Here is a 27,245-nt window from a genome sequence, read left to right as displayed (position 1 = left end):
AAGCTCTTTCAGTGCCCTCTCCCCAGCCCCTGTCCATGATCTAATTTGGGCTATTTTAGTCTAAGGGGCATTTGAATACTCCACGTCCCACTGACTTTCCTTGTGTTTTTATGTTCACCTTTGAAAATCTACACTGCAATATGCTACACAATTCACAATAGCCAGAGATATTTGTTTACGGATTACACACATAGGACTTGGCCCCTTTGAAGTTAATGGAAGTTTTTCTAGTATTTCATCCATAACATATATCATTGCAAAGTATCAGTTATGTCTTCAATGAACCCTCACAGTATGTAGATTTAAATATTACCTGGGTTGGTCTTATATAGGAGGTCAGACTAGATGATCACAGTCATCCATGTTGGCCTTGTAATCTATGATATTCCCCCCACCTCCACACCAAAACCAAATATACTGCAGTCAATAGCTCAAAAAAGGAAATATTGTTGTTAAATCATAGCCAATTTTTTCAATCAGTCAAGAGTCATGAATGTGAAACTTACAGTATGGTGAATACAAAGTCTTAAAATGAGGGAAAGCTTATTCAAAACACCTGTTCAATGTGCAATGGCAGTCACCATTGAAAACAAACAGTACCGAAATAGGACAGAAAATATTTCTATATTAAAATATCACAATATAAGGATTCTCTCATTTAATATATTCAGTTCTGACCACCATATGTCATAGAAAAAAAAAGCAGAAATAAGAAGGCCACAGAGATAGTTAATTGATAATCAGAGAGGGTATGTCTACACTTGCAGCCTAATTTGAAATAGGGCTGCAAATGTAGGCATTTGAAATAGCAAGTCAAGCCCAGGATCTAAATATCCCATGCTTGATTTGCATGTTCCCAGATGGATGCCATTTTTGAAATTGATAAGCCCGGAATAACTGCCCACGTCTACACGTGGCAGTGAAACGGGAGTTTGAAATAAAGCCCTAGTTCGAAATACCTGTTAAACCTCATTTCAGGAGGAATAACAGGTATGTTGAACTAGGACTTTATTTCAAATGCCCATTTCACTGCAGCGTGTAGACGCAGGCAGTTATTCCAGGCTTGTCGATTTCAAAAAGTGGGGCCCAGCCAAGAACATGCAAATCAAGTGTGGGATATTTAGATTCCGGGCTTGATTTGCAATTTCGAATGCCTACATTTGCAGCCCTATTTTGAATTGGGCTGCAAGTGTAGACATACTCAGACATAAAACTTTCATGTGAAAATGTAAGGTTGTTTAAAAAGAAGACAAGTAATGGGAGAAATGGGAAACAAAATCAGTGGTAAAGCGGAAATAAATTGAGTGCTGTTTCTAACCTCTTTCTATAAACTGAATGCAATATTCTAGTTCTTGCCTCTCTGGTACCAATAGAAGGAAATAACCACTTCCTTCGATCTGCTGGCAATGCTCCTAGTAATGCAGGACAATAAGGGTACATCTACACAGCAGGCTTATTTTGAAATAAGCTATTTTGGAATTTTTTCCCCACAATAGCTTATTTCAAAATAGCATGTCTACACTACAGGGAAGCCTCAAAATTAATCCAAGGCAGGTTTCCCTAATGTGAATGTGCTACCTCAAATTAGAGCCCCAGGAAACACTGGAAGTAATTACTTTGAATGGCCCTAGGGAGGAGATATTTTAAAATAGCAGCAGTGGAGCAGCAGTGGAGCATCCACACTACTGCTATTCCTAAATAGATATTTCAGAGAGTTATTCCTCACGGAATGAGGTTTGCAGATTTCAAAATAAGCCATCCATTATTTTTAAACAACTGTGCTGTATAGATATACCCTAAGGCTACATCTACACCGCAGACTTGTTGCGCGAGAACTTTTTGTGCAAGAGCGCACCCACACTGCCATCTGCTTTTGTGCAAGAGACATGCTTTTGCTCAAGAGACTGACCACACTTGCCATTTCTTGTGCAAGAAAGCTCTGATTGCCTTTAGAGCATCTGTGCGAGAAACCCGTTGTCTGTCCACACACGCCTTTTTGCACAAGAGCTCTTGCACAAAAAGGCTGAAAAGAGGAATAACTCTTGCACAAAAAGCCCTGTCTTCTGACAATCTACTGTACTTTTTCTTCTGCAAAAATGCACTTGTAGTGTGGATGCTCTGTGAGTTTTTGCACAAACATGGCTGGTTTTGCACAAAAAATCTGCAGTGTAGACATAGCCTGCCTGGCTACGACTACCATCCCCTTTTTTTTCTAAAGGAAAAGCAGTAATTAAGCAATGGCATGGAGTGACGTATTGTTACTTTCTTATTTCACAAAGGCTACGTCGAGACTGGCATTATTTTCTGCACATGCTTTTAACGGAAAAGTTTTTCCGTTAAAATCATTTGTGGAAAAGAGCATCTAGATTGGCACGGACGCTTTTACGCAAAGCACTTTTTGCGGAAAAGCGTCCGTGCCAATCTAGACGCAGTTTTGCTCAAGAAAGCCCTGATCACCATTTTCGCTATCGGGGCTTTTTTGCACAAAACAATACCACATTGTCTACACTGGCCCTCTTGTGCAAAAGCATTTGCGCAAGAGGGATTTTGCCCAAACGGGAGCAGCATAGCATGTCTGCAAGAACACTGACAATCTTACATGAGATCATCAGTGTTCTTGTGGAAATTCAAGTGGCCAGTGTAGACAGCTGGCAAGTTTTTCCGCAAAAGTAGCTGCTATTAGATTCAAAGAGTAATACTTTCAGTCTTGTTTTTGTCCTGTTTAGTATAGGGCAATGATTTGCTAGGAGTTACTTATTGTTTTAACAGAAATGTTACTTAACTTACCCCAATGTAAGTCTTATTAGTGAATGTGTCAGATCTGATACACTGACACAGTGTTCCAGAAAAGAATGGCCACATTTCAAGTCTGCCACACTTGCAATCCAAACCTCATCATCTTTATCAAAAACAAATAAAATACAATCATATTCTATACAATTGGGCCATAAAGATTCCCACTTACCATTGCAGAAGTTTGGGCATTTTGGAACCTTTCTATAGCTCACTATATTAAACAAAAATAAAAGCAACTTTAAAAAAAATAAGATCAAGTTGCATATGTATAAACCCTCTCTTTTAGGCTAGTCCTTCTACTGTTGAAGGCAATTGCAAACTTCCCATTTGACCTCACTGGGAACAGACTCAGGTTGTATATGTGTATGCAAAGAAGTTACCCGAACAAATGAGATGAAAATCAATTCCAAGCACCCAAGTTCATGACAAGGCAAATCTTATTTTTGCTGCCTTTACAGATTGGGATTCAGCTCCAGTGTTTCAGCTTCCTAAAAGTTGCTTCTGTTTTTCCTGTTCTATGTGATAGATCTTCATAAATCATTTTATCCTTTGGAATTTATATAAGCAGTGCTTTCAAAAGCAAATGGAACTAACCTAGTGATGCTGAAAGTGTATGGCAGCACATTGACATTTTGTCAGAAAAGTGTAACCTCAGTGTGTAAAGTGGCTTTAAGCATCCGTGTGCTGTGCTGTGCATCATTAGATATTTCTTTCTTAACAATGAAAAGTGACATGCCACATAGAACATACAAACAGAATTTGAGAAAAGATTTGTAAGAGAAAATCATTCCACTGAGTTTATGGGCCCAGTGCCTTGTGGGAAACTAGGAAGAGGAGTTTACATTTACTCCTATTGATGGGGAAAGAGGTGGGTTCAGTCAAAGTGAGAGTATGCAATAATTAGGGAGCTCCTTTAACAGATAATGTGATTACAACCAAAGGTTTGTGTAGCATTATGTCACTTTACATAGAAGAGATAGATAGTTCAGTGTTAATCATGTTAGATGTAAGCAACTCCAATATGCATATCTTTGCAAAATTAACCTAACATTACAATAGGGCAGTTGAAACCATATGTCATATTAGACTGCATTATGTAATCCATAATAAAAAAACATTATCAGATATTTCAGTTAGACATATGGGTTTGGTGCATAGAAATTGCCATATCAGATCAAGCCATTTGTCTATCAAATCCAGCATGCTGTCTGACACTGTCCATACCAGATGCTTTGTGGATACAAAAAGCTGTTGCAGTGATCAGATCCTACTAAAGTAAGGGAGTCCATAAAAGTACCTACATAGAACTCATATATTAGAAGGTGTAAAATTCCCATTATCTAAGTCAACATCCAATTGTGAGAAAATTTGAATATACCTTTAAACAGGGCAGACAAGACAGCCTCCATGGGCTGGATCTGGCCTGCCAACCGGGTTGATCTGGCCTGAAGCCATCCTGCCACTCTTCTGCCTTCAGGCCATTGAGACCCAGGGATGGGAGAGCATTTGAAGCTTCCTCCCCCGCCAAAGACACGTGACTAGAGGGAATCGCCAGCTGTTTTGAACAGGTGTCGGTTCCCTCTAGGTATCACATACCCCAGGCAGGGAAGGGACAGAGGGTAAGAGACTTCATGCGCTCCCATACCCCTAGACCTTGATTGGCCTGGGGGTGCAAGGACAGAACGAAGTCTTCTCCCACTGCCAGGGGAGCTCAGCACCTAGACAGAACCTCCAATTGTTTTGAACAGTTAGTGATTCTCTATAGGTGCCACGTGCCCCTTGCAGGGTGGGTGCAGGGAGCAAAGACTTCACACACTCTCCCACCCCCAGACCCTATTTGGCATGGGGGCAGAGGGAGCATGCAAAGTCTCCTGCTGTCAAGCATGTGCAGCACCTAGAGGAAATCGCCAGCTGTTCAAAACAGCTGGTGGTTCTCTCCAGGCACCAGGGGGTTGCGGTTTAACAGGTAGTTCGAACTAGAGCTTTATTTCGAACTACTGGGTCCCTGCTACGTGTAGACATGGGCAGTTAGTCTGGACTTGTACATTTCAAAAATGGCGACCGGCTGGGAAGATGCAAATCAAGTGCGGGATATTTAAATCCCAGGCTTGATTAGCAACTTCGAATGCCTACATTAGCCTCCCTAATTTGAACTAGGGGGCTAGTGTAGACATACCCTTAGAGTGGTAATAAGTGGCACAATGTAGTAATACTAGAATGGGGGAAAGCACTCAGAATGTTGAGATTTTGATAGTCACATTATTGGAAAACTGAAGTTGTGGCTTCTCAGATAAGGAACTTGAGAGAGAGAGCATTACAATTCTCTGGGTAACAGCTAGATACTGTAAAAACATTGTCTAAACATTCTTTTGAGGTGCAAAGCTGGAAGTTTCATACCTGCACAGAGTAGATACAAGTGTTGTGCTTCCAGGAGGTCTGGGGCAAAAACACTCTGCAGTAGCCCTTGCTTAGACTTTTAAAAAATTGTGGCATGTGATCCTCTAGCACAACATTCCAGGTGGTGTTCAGTGTGGAGATTTGGGGTTGACATCTTGGCCAGGCCTTCACCTAACAGATAACTCTACTTCTGGGGTACTGAATGCAGCAAGCAGTGTTAGTGCCACTTGCCAGTGCTCAAGGAGTGCTGACCACTATGGCTGGCTATTTTGCAGAAGCAATGTTTTCCAAAGCTTTGTCTAGAACTCACTGAAGTCAATGAGTTGACTTTAATTAATGGTTCATTCTTCTAATGCAACCATCAATTTGGGAGAAAAATGTGTTTCCTAAACTGAAAAATTATTGGCACACTTCCATTTATTATTACCTACATGTTTGCAGCCCCAGTGTCACATACTTAGCTTTGCTTTCTCATTTGGACACGCAGTGCATTTGTATCATGTGATACTGATTATAAATCTAATGCCCGTGAAAGGGTTTCACAGGTGCACAGGTTCATTTCTTTTCATAGGCTACTCCAGTGAATAAAATTTAGGTCTGTGTATCTGGCAGCTGGATCTTATATATGGTAAAAATAAGATAGTCAGGTTGTGTAATGTACCACAATGTCTTCCTTAATCGTTAGTTATAAAATTCATAGTCCTGGATCGAAAACTGGTTCAGAGCCAGCAAAGAGTAGGAGTAAACAGTCAGTTTTCATCATTGCAAAAGGCTCACAGTGGGGTGCTTCTGGGTTCTATACTACAGCAGTTATTGATTAATATTAATGATCCGAAATGGGCATGAGTAATGATATAGCCTAATGAAAGTTACTTAAGTTAGTCAGCACTGGAAAGTACATTAGGGAATTTCAGAGAGATGTAAACAAGCTACATGAATGGGCAACATGATGGTAAATTAAATTTATCCTAATTCACATTGGAGGGAAAACAATAGCAATGCCTGGCTCTTGCACAGAACTCTTCAGCAGTAAATAAGGAAACCGGCATACAGAGGCTATGTCCACACAGCAGCATTATTTCAGAATAACTGACATTATTCCAAAATAACAAAGAGTGTGTCTACACTGTAAGCCATTATTTCAAAAAAAAATGGAGAGGTAGAGGACTTCTTACTGCAACACCTGTAGTGCTCATTTTATAAGGAGTAAGGAAAGTTGAAGGAAGAGTGTTCTTCCTTCAACTTGCTGCTGTGTAGACAGCGTCAAAAGCCAAATTAAGCTAGTTTGATTTCAGCTATGCAATTGACATAGCTGAAGTTGCATAGCTTAGTTTGACTTTAGCCCTGCTGGGTAGATGGACCTAAAGAAAAGTGACTTGTCCAAGATCGCTTGGCAGACCTGTGGTAGTACTGAGATTAGAATTCACCATAGTAAACTATTCATAGAGTATACAGGATTCTAAATTAACTATATCAGTTGAAGAAAGGGACCTGTGTGTCTTTGTGAACAGCTTAGTGAAGACTTATACTCAGTGGCTGTGTCTAGACTGGCAAGTTTTTCCGCAAAAGCAGTTGCTTTTGCGGAAAAACTTCCCAGCTTTCTACACTGGCCACTTGAACTTGCGCAAGAGCACTGACGATCTGATGTAAGATTGTCAGTGTTCTTCCGCAAATACTATGATGCTCCCGTTCAGGAAAAAGCCCTTTTGCACAAATGTATTTGCGCAATGGGACCACTGTAGACAGCTCAGGACTGTTTTGCGCGAAAAAGCCCCGATGGCGAAAATGGCGATCGGGGCTTTCTTGCGCAAAACCACACCTAGATTGGCACAGACGCTTTTCCGCAAAAAGTGCTTTTCCGCAAAAGCATCCGTGCCAAACTAGATGCTCTTTTCTGCAAATGCTTTTAACAGAAAAACTTTTCCGTTAAAAGCATGTGCGGAAAATCATGCCAGTCTAGATGTAGCCAGTGTGTAACTGCACTTAAAAAGGCTAACAAGATGTTAGGATGCAAAATGGATGGAATGACAAATACTATAAAATGGATAACAATGTCTTTGTATAAATTGATCAGTGGCGCCTCATCTAGAATACTGTAAGCAGTAATCATCACTGCATCTCATAACAGATAGTGCTGACCTAACTAGGGTTCAGAGAAGAATGTGAGGAAGGATGGAACAACTTTCCTGTGAAGGCAAAATTAAATAGCTGAAATTGTGTACCTTAGAAAGAAAATTAATAAGAGGGGGCATGAGAAAAGTATATAAAATAGTGAATGATACAGAGAACTGAGATCAAGAACATCTGTCCTTCATATTTCATAACATGGTAGCAAGGGGATATACAGTGAAAGTAAACATTGGGAAAATTTATACTTTTATATGAAACATGTAAGCAAACCTTGGAACTCATCACTAAACACCAAGCATTTAAAAATATTCACAAAAGGATGTGATACTTATGTAGATATCAAGAATATCCAGAATGTTCATAATTAATTAACACAAAATGTTGGAAGATTATTAAGCCTTCAGGGGTTATGCCAATCTCTAAATATTAGAAATGAAGGTAGGACTTCTGTTAGAGGTGGAGATAAATTATCCCACATCTACCTACTGTGCAATTCTTATACTTTGCCTGAAGTCTCTGATGCTGACAAGATACAGGACTAGGTAGATCTTGAGTATGAAAATTCCCATTTTTCCCAAGAACTACTGGAGAGATTCCTGTGGTGTTTGCTCCTGTGTTGTACCTTCTAAGAATTCAAGCTCATATTAGGGAGCCTTGAAAATGGAACATGCGCTCTTATATCAAGTTTATCTTCTTTTGTATCCAGTTTAAATTTATAGGCAATGTTCATATTTTTATCAAAGGGGGAATGATAAGCAAGTTGTATGGTTTTGGAAGAAGGCTAAATGATTGGTGATCAGCTGGAGATGCTGGGATTAAAAGATTCCTTACGTCGCCTTTACTTACTCATCGGGATTGGATATATATGGGGCATGTTAGATATAGTTAAACTCAGGATTTTCTTCCTCAAAATAGTCTTATCAAGGAAGAATAACAGGCAACAGCATTTCTGATAAAGGATTTGTATTCCCCAATTTATCTTTCTTCTTTTTTTTAATGCCCTCCACTGCTCTGATTTCATGTCCAGTAGAGATATATTACCCCACATTTACTCTCAGAAATTAAGCTGCTTTTATCCATTGTAGAACACTGCCTTAGATAATCCATCCATTTATCTTAAAAGATACAAATGCATTGCTCAGCTTCTGGAATTATGGTCTTTGTGCACTCTGTCATTATTCCTTGTCATTATAAGTTCAAGTAAGAGCATTTGATCAGAGCAATGCTATTGGCAGTGGTAGTCATCATGAGGTCTCTTCTGCCTCATAAGATTTGTAGAGCATTTACAGTACATGTCATCAGAAAAAAAAAGGTGATTTTATACTGATCACTGTTAAATACAGCATTTGCAAATAGATACCACACAGTGATATTACAACAATTGTTCATAATTTATTTAATTATATATAATTGTGGTAACAAACAAGATTTTTATGATATGATACCCATCTCTGAGGGGAAAATAAAGTTAACTATAATGATTATGTTTTTGAAAGGCAAGAGCCTGATTTTCTAATGCTTGGAAATTTGTGCAGTTTCATTCAAGCAAAGTGAGTAGAAAGTAGAATCCTGCCAGCCTCCATAAGGCTACTTTATGCTACTCCAGCAGCAATAAGAAGCCCTATAACCAGCTTCCCCTGCTAGACAAAGATTCTTATGGTATAGAAAGTACTCAGGTAGCTCATATGTAAGTTTGGCTGTCATGAATAAGCACTTGGGGCAGACATTACCTGATATTGCTTATTAAAAAGATCTTAAGGCTGCACAAAGTTGAGTCAAAGTCTAGTTGAGCTTTGAATCATCTCCCAGCCACAGATATTGGGGATGGAGTGCAAAAGTGGCTTGTAGCCATGTCCGCCTCTCCTCCTCCTCTAGCACTGTCCCGAGGGCTGCTCAGTCAGATTTACACATAATATACCAATGTTGCATTAGTTTTTCAGTGGTGTGAGTGCATGCAATGCAATAAATGCATAGCCAGTCAGACCCAACTCAGAAGATTCAGAGCTTTCCCCAAACTTCAGATGTTTATCTAAAACAAATTTGAATGTATGCAAACATTTGGAGATCATTTCTCTTCTACCTCAAGAATTCCATCCTTCTTTTGCTTCCATTCTTTCCTCTTCCACTGCAGTTGAACCATGTTCTCCATTAATTCATTAGCACTTATTTGTAAGACAATAATGACCAGAGACCAAATTAGAATCAGGCCCTGAGTCTGCCAGGATCTGTACAAACACAGTGGATAGTCTTACCCCTAAAGAAATTATCTTAACACATCATAGATGAGCATAATACACAAAGGGAGTGGAAATAAGATCACATTCACAAAAGGTCATCTGTGCCCATAGCTTAAACCATAGCTCTGAATCATCTGACTCCCCACAGCCTTGAATCTGGCAGATACATTTATTGTGACTTCAGCTTCCACAACCCTTGCCCCCATTCCACTTCCATAAGCAGAGTTCACTAGCTAGTAACTCCTATACACTATTAATAATTAGGCTGTTTCTCAGTTCTTTCCCAGCTTCCTACCCCATGGGAATATTAACAGACTTTGGGATATCAGCACAAATTATTGGATTTTGATTAGAGGATATTTCTCTTCACCATTGTGGAGTTTACAATAGTGTGTTATTTCATTCACTTAGTTTCTGGGTGGGGTATTTGATTTTTCTCTTCCTCCCTTCTTTCTCTGACCTGGTTCACCCATCTGCATGATAGGGCAGATTCTCATCTGCTATAAATTACCATTGCTCACTGCCTTCTGTGTAGCTATATTGATTTATAACTGCTGAGGATCTGAATTAATAAGTTTATACCTAAAGAGAGTAAACAATTTCTGGTTAAAAACATTGGGTAAAGTGAATTATAGGTAATGCCAAATGTAATGCTCTAAATATATGAACTAATGTGTGTGGGAAAATAAATTCTCCTGAAAATGAAGTTAGTTGGTTTGATGAGAGACCCTACGGTTCCTTAAGAGAATTTTAATTTAGAGCTGAGTAGAAAATAGTTTTACATCCTGAAAATAGTTTTGAGATTTCAGAATGTAGTGTAAAGAATCACAAAACTATTTGCAAACAAAAAATGGTGTGAATAGGACTGATGGAACTATTTTTTATAATGGAAACTACTTCAAGCCAGGAGGTACTATAGCATCCCTCCCTCACTCCTGCTTCCAGCACCTATGGGATAGAGATGGAAGTGTGTTATTATGTAGGAAGGTCTCTCCTTTGATTATTTTTTTAACAAGTTTCAACTTTATCCCAGTGCAGAACTGGAAAACTTTCAAAATAGAGATGGTAAAAAGCTGAGTAACAAAACTGGGACAGAAACTGAAATTATTTTGTAATTTTAACTTCTAAAATCTTTTTTAAAACATTTTTCTCAGAATCTGAAGTCAAAAAAGAAGAAAAGACATCAAAACCAGGTAATAGTTTATAAACTTCAATGGGGGATAGATACAGAATATCAGTTCTCACCACATCATTAGTTAGGGGCGAAAGCCAAATTTTTCAGCCCCATGTGCCTAAAGTCAGACTCCTAATTTTGTATTTAAGCACCTTTGGTAAGTGTTCAAAACAGTGTTATTGACTGAGAAGCCCTGGACCCACTTTCAATAGGGTTTATATTCTTAAGTGACTGCAGAGCTTTTGAAAATTTTATCTAAGATTATTTTCAGTAGGATTTAGACCAAATCCTACTGGTTACATTTTTGTAACCATGCTCAAATGAAAATTGGGGGTATACCTTTAAATTAAGTATATATTTATTTAATAACACTATTTTAAAGTATTTATTTTACTTATACAGGCAGTCCCCGAGTTACGCGGATCCCACTTATGTCGGATCCGCAGTTACGAACGGGGTTTGCTCCGCGGCTCCCTGGTTTGCTGGAGACCAGCAGACGAGGGAGACGGGGAGCAAAGCCTCTGAGGACGCCGGCAGCGGGACAGCCGCAGCGCGTCTGGGCTGTCCCGCTGCCCGCGTGCTCCGCGGCTTTGCTCCATGTCTCCCTGGTCTGCTGGAGACCAGCAGACCAGGGAGACGGAGAGCAAAGCCTCTGAGGACGCTGGCAGCGGGACAGCCGTGGCGCGTCTGGGCTGTCCCGCTGCCCGCGTGCTCCGCGGCTTTGCTCCGCGTCTCCTTGGTGTGCTGGAGACCAGCAGACCAGGGAGACGCAGAGCAAAGCCACGGAGGACCCGGGCGGCAGGACCGCGGTGCGTCTCGGTCCGCCGCCCGCGTCTCCCTGGTCTGCTGGGGGGGGGCGCATCTAGTACGCCCCACCCCCCAGCAGAACAGGCCTTTCTCCAGACACCTGGAATCAGCCGCTGATCAGTTTCAACAACCGCTGATTCTGAACGCCAGTTCCGACTTACATACAGATTCAACTTAAGAACCCCAGGCGTCCCCAAGTCAGCTGCTGCTGAAACTGATCAGCAGCTGATTCCAGGAAGCCCGGGGCAGAGCAACTCTGCCCCGGGCTTCCTGGAATCAGCTGCTGATCAGTTTCAGCAGCAGCTGACTTGGGGACGCCTGGGGTTCTTAAGTTGAATCTGTATGTAAGTCGGAACTGGCGTTCAGAATCAGCGGTTGTTGAAACTGATCAGCGGCTGATTCCAGGAAGCCTGGAGCAGAGCAACTCTGCCTCTGGCTTCCTGTAGTCAGCCGCTGGTCAGTTTCAGCAGCTGCTGAATCTGGACGCCAGTTCCGACTTACATACAGATTCAACTTAAGAACAAACCTACAGTCCCTATCTTGTACATAACCCGGGAACTGCCTGTACATTGTTTTAGTTACTGTTATTATCATAACAATATGTTAACTTTTTTCCTGTATTAAAATGCAAAATATAGACCACAGAATTTCCTAAACCAAGGAGCACAGGCTGTGCTTCAAAGAGCTTCCGAATCCCCCCCCCATTTTACCTTCCTTCTGAAGTGATTATTCTGAAGACTTCATCCTGTGTGTAACTCAGCATATAAATAAGAGTGAGGAAAGATTGAGTTGTGGTTAAACCTCTACTGTAAGAGTTTATACTCCTGAGTTTTTTTCCATCCATGTCATTAATTTTCAATATGCCTTTGGACAAGTCATTTAATCTCTCTGAACCTGAGCTTCTGCATGTATAAATATTAATATTTATATATTAGACTTTCTTCCCCAAGGGTATACATATTAATGTTTGTAAAGTGCTTTGAGATCCCTCCTTGGCAGGCATTCTGTATAACTTGGGTGCAAAATGTTGTTGGTATTATTTATCATTAACTTTAGACAAGAAGAATAGCTTTTTTCCCTTATTTCAGCTCCAGTGAAAAGTGAAGGCGAGAAGAAAGGTAAATCAATTAGTTTCTCTCCACTGAAGTTCATTCCAGCTTTCAACTGTTGTAAGAAATGTTTCTTTCCTTCAATGACACATTTGAGATGATTCCCCTCAGCTCATGTGCTGCCATCAAATGGCGTAATCTAGTCCTACTGTGATAACACAATTGTCATTTCATGTTCTGTTGCTTCCTTTTTACTACATGCCCACAGCTCAATATCAGTCACTGCAATTATTCTGGCTAAGCAGAAGATGAAAGGCTCTTGTTATTATTTTACAATACATGAGAGAGGGGGAAAAAAACTTTCTATAAACTGTGTACACTGGTTTGATTGTTTACTCTTCGCAGAACATGCTCTCCTGTGTTTGTTTCATTTTTCCCTTTAGGACCTCTCTGTAACATGAACATGTGCCAATGTGGGCATTATATTTGATATTTTAGCATTAAGGGTCCAATCCAAAGCATTCTGAAATCATTGGAAAGGCTCCCATTGGGAGACCTTAGATTAGAACATCATGTAACTCTGAGTGTTCTCTAAAATGTTATCTCTTAAATTAACCTGTAACAGCATAAAGTGTATTAGACTGCACCCAGACTACATTATTTTGCAAACAGAGCCTTTGAAAGATAAAGTAGTTTGGACGTTTCAGTTAGTACTTTGTTAATAATATTTGGCTATATAAAATGTCTCTATTTGGCTATATACAGCTTTCTTGTTGGGGAAAAATACATTAAAAATAACTTTTTGGGGACCTAATTTTGGTTTGTTAACCCAGAATAAACCTGGAATAATTCTGTTGAATTCAATTGAATTATTTGGGATTTAAATGTGTGTATGTGAGACCAGAATTTGGCTCTGCATTGCCAATATTTCTGAAAATCTATGGGGAATTTTTAAAGTATGCTTTTAAAAGAATGGTCTTGGCACACCTGTTAGTTATATTACTAAAAATGGAATTGGTTTCTACTATTCAGCAAGTGATTTTCAATCTTGCTCTTTATCGCTTCTGTTATATTTATATGTGGTTATAAATTTAAAGAAAAATGTAGTTTTCATCAGATGAAAGTTGGAATGTTGGCTCCATTGAAGTTGATGGCCAAGTTCCCATTGACTTCAAGGGGTCAAGATTTCACTCCATGTGTTTAAATGAACACTGCGTTTCCTTCTGGTTCCCCAAAATAACAGCACTAAATACGTCTCCAGTGGAGTGCACTAATTTGCAACAATCAAGGCACAGAAGATAGCTCAAGGGAAGGGAGTCAGGGAAGAGGCAGAAGCACTAACAACACTTGGTTTTCAGTCATCAGAACACTAGTCGTGGGCACATTCTTGAACTTTTAACAGTCATTGCTAGATTATGAACTGAAAGACGGGAATGAGGTAATTGCCTTGTGAAGTAGGAGGCTTGTCTCTGGTTATGAATTTATAATTAAGGAAGAAATGTTAGGGGGATTTGATATTTAGAATCCCTTTTCAACAAGTTTAATATTTCCCCTCTTTGCTTATTTTCCTCAGTTTAGTATTCTTTTTCTCTCCCCCACCAGGATATCTCCCCACAGAAATAAGAAAATATGCATTTTTACAGACTATCCTTACCTTTCACATTTCAATTCCTTTTCTAATTTTATATACTATTTCTGTTTATTATTTTCTCTTCTACTCTGTCCTCATATCTTTTACTTCACACATAATTTTGACAGGAAGGGCAGATAGAGAATCTCTCTCATAGGAATTTGAGCAAGAGCAAACTGTATTTAATATACAACTGTTATCATTGACCTATCTTTTACCAGTGTTGAAGATCAGGTTGAAGAAAAGGCCGAAGTTTATCTTTTAAACTTTTAAAGGCCAAACTTTATCTTTTATGTGTTTTATTTAGATATTTTTGGAGCCCAGCAAAAATTTTAGAATGTCAAACAGCTGAGGCAACTGGGGAAAAAACAGCAGCAGGGAGAATACAAGCTGTTGTTGCAATTGCCTGAACCACACAAAATTTGTAACCCAAGGAGGTGGGAGGTGTTATTTCCAGCAGGTATTTACTCATCTGTGTGGCTTAAAAGAAACAACCTGGCTCCTGCCATACTTTATGTTCATCTGCTCTGTGATGCATACATGGAGAGAGCTCTGTTTTAGAGGCAACCTCCTACCTGTTACCACTACTTTTTGCTTATTTTTATCATTCTCTGAAAATTACCTTAGGCCAAAAAAATGGTTTTTTGACACATTTTAGCCATAAAATTTTGGTCAACATTTGCTAGTTTTACTTGAGGATAATTTTTCCCAAAACTTTTAAAGTCATAGATGTTCCTAGCATTTAGATTAAAATTGACTGGCTCATTACCTAAAATGTATTATACTACCTACACACTTGAGTTCAATTAGGACTATATCATCTTGCAGGTATGTCACGTTGCAACTATAAACCATACTGTACATGCAGCTTTCTCTAATTATTCCTTTCTCATTTAAATACACACCCTCCATCTCAGAAAGCAAGAATAATGAGACAAGCAGACATAAAAAATGAAGTGGTGAAGATTGAGTGACACTTTCTAATGAGCATACATGGTGTGTGTAGCATTTATCAAATATGAAAGAATGTGAAAGACAGACAAGTGAAGAATAAGGCAGGTGAAAGCTAAAATAAGTCATCTGCACTGCCAAGTGTGAGGAATATTTACATGGAATTCTTAGGAACACTTTTTGCACATGGATATTGTTTTAGCCACTTCAGTTCAAAAGACCTGAGCCCTGGAAAATAGACTTAGCTTTGGCTGTGAAGTTCACAGCTGTACTTTGTGACTTATTTTAATGAAAGAGAGTAACTGGATTAGTGAGATGAGGATTTAAATATCAGTTTCTAAAGGGAATGAATCAACACATAATTCAAACCCTTCATATGAAGGAATGTCTTAATTTTCTACTTTGTCCACACTACAATGTAATTCAATGTAATTTACTTTCCTCTGAGGTTTGAATCTCCTTACCCACTTCCCTAGCACATAATCCACATCAACTTAAAATTCCATCTACATCACACTGTGTCTGAGGGAGATGCTCTCCCACTGTCATAGCTTCTGCCACTCTTTAATGGTAGAGGCACATTGATGGGAGAGTGCTCTCTGGTCAGCATAGTGTGTTTTGACCAAACATGCTAAATCAACACTGCTACACTGAATCCGTGGTGCCAATTTATTGCAATAGCAAAGACAAACCTAACATTCAAATTTCAACAAATAGTCTGGTAGCAATTTAAAGACTAACAAATATGTAGATGATATCATGAGCTGTCAAAGTTTCTCTGATCAAATCTAACAGAGATTGGTAATCTTTGTGAAGTGAGTTGCTAGAAAGTTGGTGTATATGCTGGATTTGGAGGGGTATCCAAAAGGTGAAGAGCTCTATATCCATTACCAATCACCTCAACTGTCCAGCTGCATCTAGACTGGCATGATTTTGCGCAAATACTTTTAAAGGAAAAGTTTTTCTGTTAAAAGTATTTCCACAAAAGAGCGTCTATACTGGCATGTGCCTTTTTGCGCAAGAAATTAATGTGGCTGTCTACACTGGCCCTCTTGTGCAAGAATACTTGTGCAAGAGGGCTATCCCTGAGCGGGAGCATCAGAGTATTTGCGTAAGAACCACTGATTTTGTACATTACAAAATCAGTATTCTTGCGCAAATACTCGCGGACAGTGTAGACAGGAGGCAAGATTTTGCACAAAAGCAGCTGCTTTTGCGCAAAATCATGCCAGTCTAGATGCACCCTCACAATAACAGTGGCCAGGATGGTATTTTCAGGTAGATTACTGATGTTTTGAAGTTTCCTCAGGAAGTCAGTGGTGTGGTGGAGGTAGCTTGGAGTGCTGGTAGCATAGGGTCTGAGGAGGGAGTCTATCTGCTACCCAAGATACACAAACCTGGAAATCCCAGACGACCCATCATCTCAAGCATTGGCACACTTACCACAGGATTATCTGGCTGTATCGACTCCCTCCTCAGACCCTATGCTACCAGCACTCCCAGCTACCTCCGCGACACCACTGACTTTCTGAGGAAATTTCAAAACATCAGTAATCTACCTGAAAATACCATCCTGGCCACTACGGACATAGAAGCCTTTTACACCAACATTCCACATGAAGATGTATTACGGGCCAGCAGAAACATCATCCCCGATGACAGCAATGCTCACCTGATTACAGAGCTCTGTGACTTTGTACTCACCCACAGTTACTTCCGATTCAGAGACAATTTGTATCTTCAAGTCAGCGGCACAGCCATGGGCCCCTGCATGGCACCACAATATGCCAAAGTATTATCCACAGTCTACAACCTATCTTGGAAAAGAATCCCTCACTCTCAGAGGCCTTGGGAGAAAAACTTATTTTCACTTACAGACAACCCCCCAACCTGAAACAAATTATTTCCAGTAACCATGCTACACAGCTACAGCATAAGCATCCAGGAACCCACTCCTGCAATCAGCCCAGGTGCCAACTCTGCCCACATCTCTATACAAACGAATTCATTACTGGAGTCAATCACATCAACCACCAAATCAGAGGTTCATTTAACTGCAAGGCTTGCACAAGCCCTGTGCTCCCCACCATCAGCCCAGTCCCTGAACCTAGCCATCTGGGGCTCTCTGGTCCAGCAATATATGTGGTCCTGATGGACTATGGATGTTGCCAGACCAGAGAGTCATGGATTTTAGAGGTTCAACCTGTAGTGGCTTTTATCCTTTTGCAGTACAATTACTTAAGGTTAGTGGTGCACACTGATCAATGTATATCATGTAGACATTGACAAGTGCACTACATGATCCCCTCTTATTATATGAAAAAAAATCAAGATATTCCACAAACTGACAAAGACCCAGACAAAAATGGATTTTTGACTACTTAGCTCCCATAGGGTACATCTAGACTACAGGCTTTTGTCGACAGAGGCTTTATCAACAGATACTGTCGACAAAGCCTCTGTCGACAAAGAGCATCTAGACTACAACCACTTCTGTCGACAAAGCAAGCCGCTTTTTCAACAGAGATTCTAGATGCTCTCTTTTGAAAAAGCATAGTGTGGATGCAATAGTGCCTTTTGTCAACAGAACTCTGTCAACAAAAGGCGTTATTCCTCGTAGAATGAGGTTTACCTCTGTCTACAAAACTGCTGTGTTCTGTCAACTTACTGTCGACAGAACTCGGTGGTAGTGTAGACACAGGTATAGTTTTGTCGACAAAAGTCCACTTTTGTCAACAAAACCCTGTAGTCTAGACACACTGTATGCTGGCTAGATAAATTGAAAGGAAGTCTTCCTGTGATTGAAACAATTGGCCATAACAATATGGGATACGGTACAGTTGAACATGCCAATTTAGTAGTATGACTTAAGCCACCACTGTATATAGCTTACCACATGTATATTTACTTAACATGCAACACTACTCTAAAAAGTAATACACAGAAAGTTGTAGCCTGATCTGTAGAGTATGTATATACTGATAACGTAAGAATCCTCAGTTATCACTTTGAGGGTTGACAAGTTCTTATCCCAAGATCAAGTCCAGTATCACTTAAATTATTATATATGCACAGTTGCAATGCCCACACTATAGGAACCCCTCTATATTTATAAATAGTTTATAAATAAACTTAAGCAAGCAAAGGCAACTCGGATTTAAGCAAATTCTGAGGTAATTCATCTCATTCTGCTATGTGTAATTCTCCCAGGAGAGTGGTTATTTTGTGGGAAGGTCTCTCTCTTGATTTTTTGTTGACAGGTTTCAATTTCATTCCAATGCCAAACTGGATAACTTCCATAATACCAAATAAACTGCAGGACAGAAAAAAACATTTCTTCCCTAATGCTAGGTAGTTATGTAGAATTTGCAATGAATATGGGAAATTTACTGAAAAAGCTATAGCCTTCAATAGAAAGTTCTACTTAACCTCTGTATACTTCACTCTATCTGTCTGTAATGTGGGTATAGATAAATAATATCCATTTTATAGAACTGTGAGATACTTGATTAATTAATAACTGAAAATCACGGTTGAGCTCCTCAGCTTTTTATGAAAAGCACATCAATTATTACAATATAGTATTATTATACACTATTATTTATCTTCCCTGAATCAGTGCAGGACTATCTTTTTTTGGTTGAGAAATGGTATAAAAACAGAGTAACCAAATTAGGACACAAATTGAAATGGCTGAATTTTTGTTTTTATAATTTTAACTTCCAAAATGTTTTTTTTTTCTCAGAACCTGAAGTCAAAAAAGAAGACAAGCCAGCAAAGCCAGGTAACAATGAATACACTCCATTGTGGAATAGATACAGAATATCTATTCTCACCAGATCCTAAATTAGGGTCCAAAGTCAAAATTTTCAATCCCATATGCATAAAGTTAGGCTTCTAATTCTGTATTTAAACACCTAGAATTGAAGTGGTTTAGTGACTGAGTAGCACTGGACCCACTTTCAGTGGGTTGATGTTCTTAAATTACTTAGGAGCTTTTGAAAAATTTACCCAAAATGACTTTCAGCGGAGCTTAGCCCAAACTGTTGGTTACATTTGTGCAAACTAATTCAATTGAAAATTGAGGAACAAATTAAAGAACAAAATGTTATTTGGTAACACCAGTTTGAAATATTTACTCTATTTTATATGTGCTTTATTTTAGTTACTATTACCACAATGCATTAAGCGCTTTTTGCTTGTATTAAAATAAAATAGTAATTCATTCAGTCCAAATAACAGACACAGTTTAACTTATGTGATTGCTAAAATAACAGGCCACCAACTATATAGGGCTATGTTTTTATTGATTGTTAGGTATAATATAGGTTCCCTGGCATATTTTCAGCATTTTCAACATTATTCTGCTTAACTGTCAATCAGCGCAACATATTGAAAGACTCTTAAAGGCTGTGTCAAGACTACACAGTTCTTCTGGGAAAAGATGTGGTAGCTTTTTCCGCTTCTTTTTTCAGAAGAGGCTTTTCCTACAGTGGGCCAAATGTTGGGGAAAATCCCTTTTTCGGAACATCCCTTCTTCCTCATAAAATGAGGTTTACAGAACTGCCGAAAAAACGTGTCTGCTTTTCCAAAAAAAAAAAATTCCTTAAACTCTGCAGTCTAGATGTACCCTTCCATACTTACCACACCTGATTAATTATCCAAACACATTCCCCCACCCGGGAAACTATTACCATATTCCAACATGCAGAAAATACTGCACGTAAGTGCTTTGAGGAAGACTGAATAGTTAAATACAATTCCAAAATTAATGAGTCTTGGTTTTGATACTTTAAAAAATCCCCTACTTTAACTATGTGATATTAATTTTCTAAAATGTGCTTTTGGAAGCTTGCAACTGAAAAAACAGTGGCATTAAAGACCAGTCATTATTCCACTAGGTTACCTCATAATTAATGTGACAAGCAAGATGTAGGGAGGAGGTAATCTCATAAACATGCCATAAAGTAATTAAATGTCAGTATTTCAAATGATATCATATGCATATGTTTTCCCTTGAAGTCCCTCAGCATGTTCTTACTTTCCATAAATGTATGCATTCTCCACATTTTAATAATCTCTATCCCACCTTAATTACATAATACATTGAAGCAACTGCACAAAGACATGGGCTTTTTTTTTTTTTTTTAACACTTAAATGAGATTAGTCAATAATAGAGAAGGGTCTGAGCAGTTAAGTTCAGAATCAGATCCAATTTTTTTCTATGGGGTATGGGTTTCAGATTTTAATTTGGTGCATTATAGAGATAACTGCTAGCTATGAAATGCAGCTTGAAATATTTATTTCATTTGAGGGGGGCTGGTCCGAGCTCAACTCTGAACAATAACAGCACTTGCAAACACACATGAGCACCCTGTAAAAGAATGATGCCTTTGACCCCAATGATTTCTGATTTCCTTGGAAGCTGTTTTTTAATATACTTTAGGTATGATCTGTGTGGGTTGTATATTGCCTGTAATCTAACAGCAGGAAAATTTCTGGTACATCTAAAGGTCAGGGTTTAATAATTATATTGAAAGAGTATTCTCTAGGCATCTCAACACACATGCCAAAGTAATGAATACAATGCACATACTTAATCTGCCTTTAGCTGTAATTTCATTCTCTCTAGTTCCATCTATGGAAGATTTGTCCTCTTGGGAGCTTGAGACTTACAGTACTTTAAAGCCATTAACTTTTAATGCCTTCATATGCGATTACTCTGTTTCATCAAGATCTGCATTTCCCAGTATTTCTGTTCATCTGACAGACAGAATGTATGAACTGAAGGAAGATCTGGATCATTATTGCTGTTCCCCACAGGCGTATAGCTCAGATTTAAGTTAGAGTGGGTCCTCTCAGAAAATATCCCCATGTAGTCTATACCTCTTCTATACCCCGTTGTTTACATGCATACCAAAGAAGTATCAGAAAGGTTCTATTTTCCTTCATATTTGTGTGGAACAAAGTGCTCCTGAGCTGTAGTGTGGGAATAGAGCTTAACCCTCACCCAAAAAATAAGGTCAATTCATTCTTTAGTTTGAAATGCCTAGGCTATTTGGAGTGTATATATAAGGCAATCCAAATGGAGATATATTAGAATTAGAAATTATATGAAGTCAGATATACTAGAATTGGCTTTATTGCTCCTCTACTGTAGTTATAGGATGGAAAAAACAATAGCTTTCATTTGAGCACTCTATTTTCTATTTTTGATTTACTGTAGCTTAATGCCCTGGAAAACCTAACTGCATTTATTAGTTATGTTAAACTAGATCTTCATTAAGGAGATTTGCCTTTATCAGTGCACCAAGTCATCACAGTTATTCAGAAGAGTGATTGTGAAACTCTGCTCCATGGAGCTTTCTAGCAGCACACAGGCCTACCAGAAGAGGCAGAAACTAAGAAGAGGAATGGTCTACCGGTCACAAGGCTAGCCTTGACTTGGAAGACCTATGTTCAATTTACAACTTCACCACAGACTTTCAGAGTGACTTTGGACATGTAATGGTATTCCCAATTTTAACACAAAATTAAATCTTCCTTCGCTCACAGGGAAGCTATGAAAATAATTACCTTGAAAACTGTTTTGAGATACTATATTAAGGGGAACCATTTGAATACCTAAGACAGAATTTGTGAGGAAGGTTGAAAGGCCAGTCTATGTTCAGGAGAGCTGTTTTATTAGGTAATTTTGGTGGGGAGAAGGGGGGATAATTCAGTCCACAGGGTTTTTGTTTGTCTACTCTGCTAACTACCATGCTGTTTCCCTCTTATCTGTGTTCCTTCAATTGAGTTCCTATTGTCCATTGGGTGTGAAAGGTTAACTGGTAAGCCTCACCCTTATTAGGTCATGATTACCAGTTCTAGTTAACTGGTGGGGGCTGGAGCAGCTCCCCACCGCCATGTGCAGGGGGTTGCTCCATCACCTGTCTGTGGCAAGCCTGAGTACATCACAGGCAGGGGCTCAGGCCAGGTTGGGGCAGCCCCATCTGTAATGAGGGTTGGCGGGTGGAAGGCCAGCCACCCCTCCTTTTAATCAGTTAGCCAATTAAACATCACATTTAACCAGTTAACCAATTTAGCAGGTTTATATATCCCTAATTGCCCAGGGGCTATTAGAGCAATCTTCACTGGTATAGTGAAGTGCAAGACAAGAAAGGCATGACCTCCTCTTTTTTCAATCAACTTGCTGCTTTTAATTTACTTGGGGGGGGGGGTATAATTTTACTACATGCATAGCAGAATCAGTCTCCCCACTGCTTAACAGGCATCTACTTTCTTAAGGCCTGACAGGGCTCAGAAGAGAGCAATTTATTATGATGAATCAAGTCCACAAATCTTGAAAACTGAGAAAATGGCACATTGCATTCAATCAAGAGGCAATAACTTTATGAGAGTGGATAAATTGGTCAAGGACAGGGTGAAAATTCCTGATGAATTCCATTCTAAAGCTTTTTTTTTCAAATCTGTTTAGTCTGAGATGTACTGAAACAGGCCAAATAACACTAATCTAATTTTTCTGCTGGTTTGTTGATAACACACGTAATTCGCAATCTGAAACACCCTGTACCAACAAGGACAAAGCTGTTTCATCCAACTTTAAATTAAAACTGTATTGAAGATTAAGCAGAATCATGTGACACATTTTAACTCCTGCTGCTCCCTGAAGTAGTTCCTTGGAAATTTAAAAGGAGCAAAGCACAAAGCAGAGACACACTTAGACCCTATTCAATAAAGCACTTTAAGTATGTGCTTAAATTCCTGTGAAGGCATTGCTACTTAGCACATGCTTAACATTAGGCATGTGCTTTTGTGAAGAGGGATGGATTTAATTGAATGCTTAAATGATTTCCTACTTAGTACATCAGAGAGAAAAAGGTATACAAATTCCACATTTTTAAATTTTTTTCCACTTTGTTTTGGATAAAATATTTGATTTGGCTGAGGTGGGTTTTTTTGTTTGTTTGTTTGTTTTGGTGGTAAATCTTCATTTAATTTTCTTTTACAGTGGTTTTAGAAGCCCAAAAGGTGAAAGACACTAAAGTAGTCCTTCATCCTGCTGCTGAAGGTATGCCTTCACTTTTTATTTTAACATTTCTATCACATTTTGAAGAGAGAATCCGTTTAAACACTTGACGATAGGTTCTAACACTCTAACTCATGCTGCATAGTTCCTTACTCTCTGGCTGTGTCTAAACTGGCATGATTTTGCAGAAATACTTTTAACGGAAAAATTTTTCCATTAAAAGAATTTCCGCAAAAGAGCATCCAGATTGGCATGGATGCTTTTGTGCAAAAAGTGCTTTTGCGCAAAAGCATCCATGCCCCGTATAGACGCGCTTTTGCGCAAGAAAGCTCCGATGGCCATTTTAGCCATCAGGCTTTCTTGCGCAAAAAATTAAGGTGCCTGTCTAAACTGTCCCTCTTGCACAAGTATTCTTGTGCAAGAGGGCTTATCCCTGAGTGGGAGTGTCAAAGTATTTGCGCAAGAAGCACTGATTTTGTACATTATAAAGTCAGTGCTCTTGCACAAATTCAAGCAGCCAGTGTAGACAGCTGGCAAGTTTTTGCACAAAAGCGGCTGCTTTTACGCAAAATCTTGCCAGTCTAGATGCACCCCCAAGGTAGGCCCTCTGAAGTCAACAGGAGTTCTTGTGGAGTAGAACTTCTTCTATGTAACATACATAAAGGGGACAAAATTTAGCCTTTTTATGCCTCAAAGTATCAGGTGCAAATTCTAGGAAACAAGTTCTGCCTTTGGATGTCACAAAGAGATTCTGGTTGATTTCACTTTTCCTTTGGGCCTTTTCTTGTAATGTATTTATGGACAAATGTCATGGTAGAGTGAGTTTCAGGTGCAATCCAAATCGCAATAAAGCCAATTGGAGTCCTTGCTGTGTAACTAGTTTATTATATATATTTAACTGTGCAATCAAGGACAATGCTTCTCAAGCTATAAAATATTTTTGTATTATTTTTGTTACCACTTAGTACAATAAATGGTTCTAGAATTACATCTGTTTCATTAATAATAAATTATTTTCTTGTAATGCATGTTCACACTCACTTGCTCACACACAAAAATGTTCACTGTCTGAATAGTAAACAACATGTCAAGTTTTCCATCTAGATGACAGTAATCAGTAAGCCTGTTTTGCTTTTAGCCTTACCAATTTATGGTTCAATAAACTGAAGGGATCCTCTTCTCAATCTTATCTGAAGCTAATTTACAGGAATATGCTGTATATAATTAATACCCTTCTTGGCATTCAAAAGAGCAAGCAAGATTCAAACATAATTTGAATTAAATATAAAAATAGTAATGGGTGAAACTACCAAGTCTGGTTACCAAGAATAATTCTGGATACCACACAAGAAATTTGAGAACCATCTTATTTGGGGATAAAATCTAGATAGTTTACTGATCAAATTAGTTGAGCTCCAGTTACTTGAATGAAGTGCCACCTGTTTACACCACATCCAAGTTTGGACCTCTATTTCCTTCTCTTCATTATTTAAACTTGAAATATGGTAGGTATATGATTTATGTAGGGTCAGGTGCTGTCACCTTTACTCACATAGAGCAGTACTTTGTTCCATAGATAGTCTTATTAATTTCAATATGATTGCTTCCAGAGTAGACTACTACTTAGTATACTACTCAGTAGAAAGAAAGAAAGCATAATGTGGCTCTTCGTCTTTTAACCATGGGCTTAATTAATTTCAATGGTATATTTCTGAATATCTTGTCATGTCACTGATATTTAATGGTGATCTTCCTTCTGTCCCATTTTTATAAAAGCTGGGGAAATTATGCAGGAGACATTCTGATATTTAATTTGTTTTTATCCCTGTGATGGGACAGATACCCAGCCCAGTTAGGAGCCCTCTTAGAACAGTCAGCCTCAACCTGGCACAGCTGTGAGGTTTGTCAAGTCAGGAGATGGGTTCTGCTCAGGGCAAGGTGGCTCTGTAAAAGAGCAGGACTGCAATTCAGAACACCTCTGCCACTAGACAAAGGAGAAGCTGACCAGGCATGTTCCTTGGCCACATAGGTCCTCACAGAAAAGGAGAAGGGCTGGTATTTTTTTTCTTCCCTATGGCCTAGCACTCTGAATTTTTGTGAGTTACAGATGTATACTGATTTAATTTCATCCTATAAAAGGTAGATGGCCTGAACAACACTGTTGGAGGTCTGTAGTCTAGATTCTGAGACAGGAGCAGTGCCCATCCTTTCCCTAAGGGGTACGTCTAGACTACAGGCTTCTGTCAACAGAAGTTTTGTCGACAGATACTGTCGACAAAACTTCTGTCGACAAAGCGCGTCCAGACTACATTGAGTTCTGTCGACAAAGCAAGCTGCTTTTGTCGACATGGTAGTCTGGACGCAAAGGACAGTTTCCATTCAATAACACCTTCTGTCGACAGAAACTCTGTCGACAGAAGGTGTTATTCCTCGTAAAATGAGGTTTACATACGTCGACAAAACTGCTGAGATCTGTCGACGTTATGTCGACAGAACTCAGCAGTAGTGTGGACGCAGGTATAGTTTTGTCGACAAAAGTCCACTTTTGTCGACAAAACTCTGTAGTCTAGACACACCCAAGGAGAGGTATAATCTTCCATACTCCAAAATTGGGAGGAAATGTCAGAATATAAATGTATGGAAAAGAAAGTTATGAAAAATTTCAATCGAGAGATGTCAAAATGCCTTATTTCACTTTGATTTGACATTAATTTGTGATCACCTGAGCTGCTTTAAGTGCTGAAATGCATTTTGAATTGTAATCAATTTGCCTCATTGCCTCAGGCCTCTCTGTAGGCCAGGTTGCATAATTGGACTTCATCACCCAAGATGCACCATGGCCATGAGACTCCTATGATGCACTATGGTAGTTCAGCCAGAGGGAAAACTACAGGGAATCATGGAAGGTAGAGTCGAGCCAAGGAGCATGGGCTATAGAGGAGAATGATGGTATGAAACACCTGAATTACAACTTTCGAGACACCATAACAGCATAATGGACTAATGTCCAATTGACCCATGTAATTTTTCATTAGGTTTGATAAACCAAACTGTTTTGATTCTGGTAAACTTGACCCCAATGTAAATATTTTGTTTTGATTTTTCCCAGAACAAAATTGAAACACTTCAGCATAATCAGAATTTTCTCATGTAAAATTTCAGTTTTGCAAAAACTGCATTTTCTGTCAAATAACATTGAAATGGAAAATTCCTGTCCAATCTAATTAATATTTAGTGTATTTCATGAGAGAGAGGCATGACCGTAAGGTTAAAGTCTTGGATTTGGGTATTTATAAATTCAAATTCCATTCTGGCCATGGTTCCCTCTGGCTTTGGGTAAGTGGCATTGCCGTTTTCTATTCATAACATGTGGACAAGGATAAAGTTACTACCTCACTCTAGAGAGACAGATTCTGATCTTGACATGGAAGTCCAATGTGAATTGAAGCAAATTATTTAATCTCTCTTTCTCCATTCTTCCATGTGTAAAATGGAAATTATATTTTCTTTACAGAAGTGTAAAGACTTAATTCTTAATGTCTGAAAATAATTTGAGAACTTTAAATAGACTATACTGTAATAAATAATTATTAATGAGATTATAGACTTGGTCAAATAATGTCCATCATTATTGATGAATTTCAAGAGTTCAAGAGTTTTTGTGTTTCATTTGCTTATCTGTAACAATTATTTATTTACTTATTTATTTATTACAGTGTTTAAATACTATCTTGTTAGACTTGTTCTGGCCATTATTTCAGCTCTAGAAATAAATATTTTAAACTGGCACTTGCTATAAATTTAATTTGCTCATTTAAAATTCATAGCTGGGAAGGAATTTCTTGTTGGTTGGCTGGTTGGTTGGTTGGTTTGCTTTGTTTTTTTTGTTTGTTTGTTTTTTTTGTTTTGGGTTTGTTTGTTTTTGCATCACACAGTATGAGTTCCCCCTTAAGAGGTCTAATGTGTCATCTATAATCTTGAAATACAGTAGGATTTATCTAAAACGTATTGTGTACTGAAAACTGATTCTTTTTCTCTTTGCAG

General features: G+C 38.8%; 1 protein-coding gene across 17 annotated transcripts in view; it reads left to right on the top strand.

The window, feature by feature from the left end:
• The window catches only part of TRDN (triadin), a 313,306-nt gene that overhangs the window by 244,313 nt on the left and 41,748 nt on the right, over window positions 1-27,245 (top strand). For 16 of the 17 annotated variants that reach the window (XM_089777236.1, XM_089777234.1, XM_075924089.2 and 13 more), the window contains 4 exons: window positions 10,715-10,753; window positions 12,630-12,659; window positions 18,917-18,955; window positions 23,184-23,243. In XM_089777236.1, the coding sequence (XP_089633362.1) occupies window positions 10,715-10,753; window positions 12,630-12,659; window positions 18,917-18,955; window positions 23,184-23,243 (168 nt within the window). The remainder of the gene's footprint in view (window positions 1-10,714; window positions 10,754-12,629; window positions 12,660-18,916; window positions 18,956-23,183; window positions 23,244-27,245) is intronic. The other variant, XM_089777242.1, reaches the window with a different exon arrangement.

Source organism: Pelodiscus sinensis, chromosome 3, assembly GCF_052426305.1.
Source record: "Pelodiscus sinensis isolate ZL-2025 chromosome 3, ASM5242630v1, whole genome shotgun sequence".
Classification (NCBI taxonomy): Eukaryota; Metazoa; Chordata; order Testudines; family Trionychidae; genus Pelodiscus; species Pelodiscus sinensis.
The sequence above is the reverse complement of the archived record's forward strand: the minus strand, read 5'-3'. Positions and strand labels throughout refer to the sequence as shown.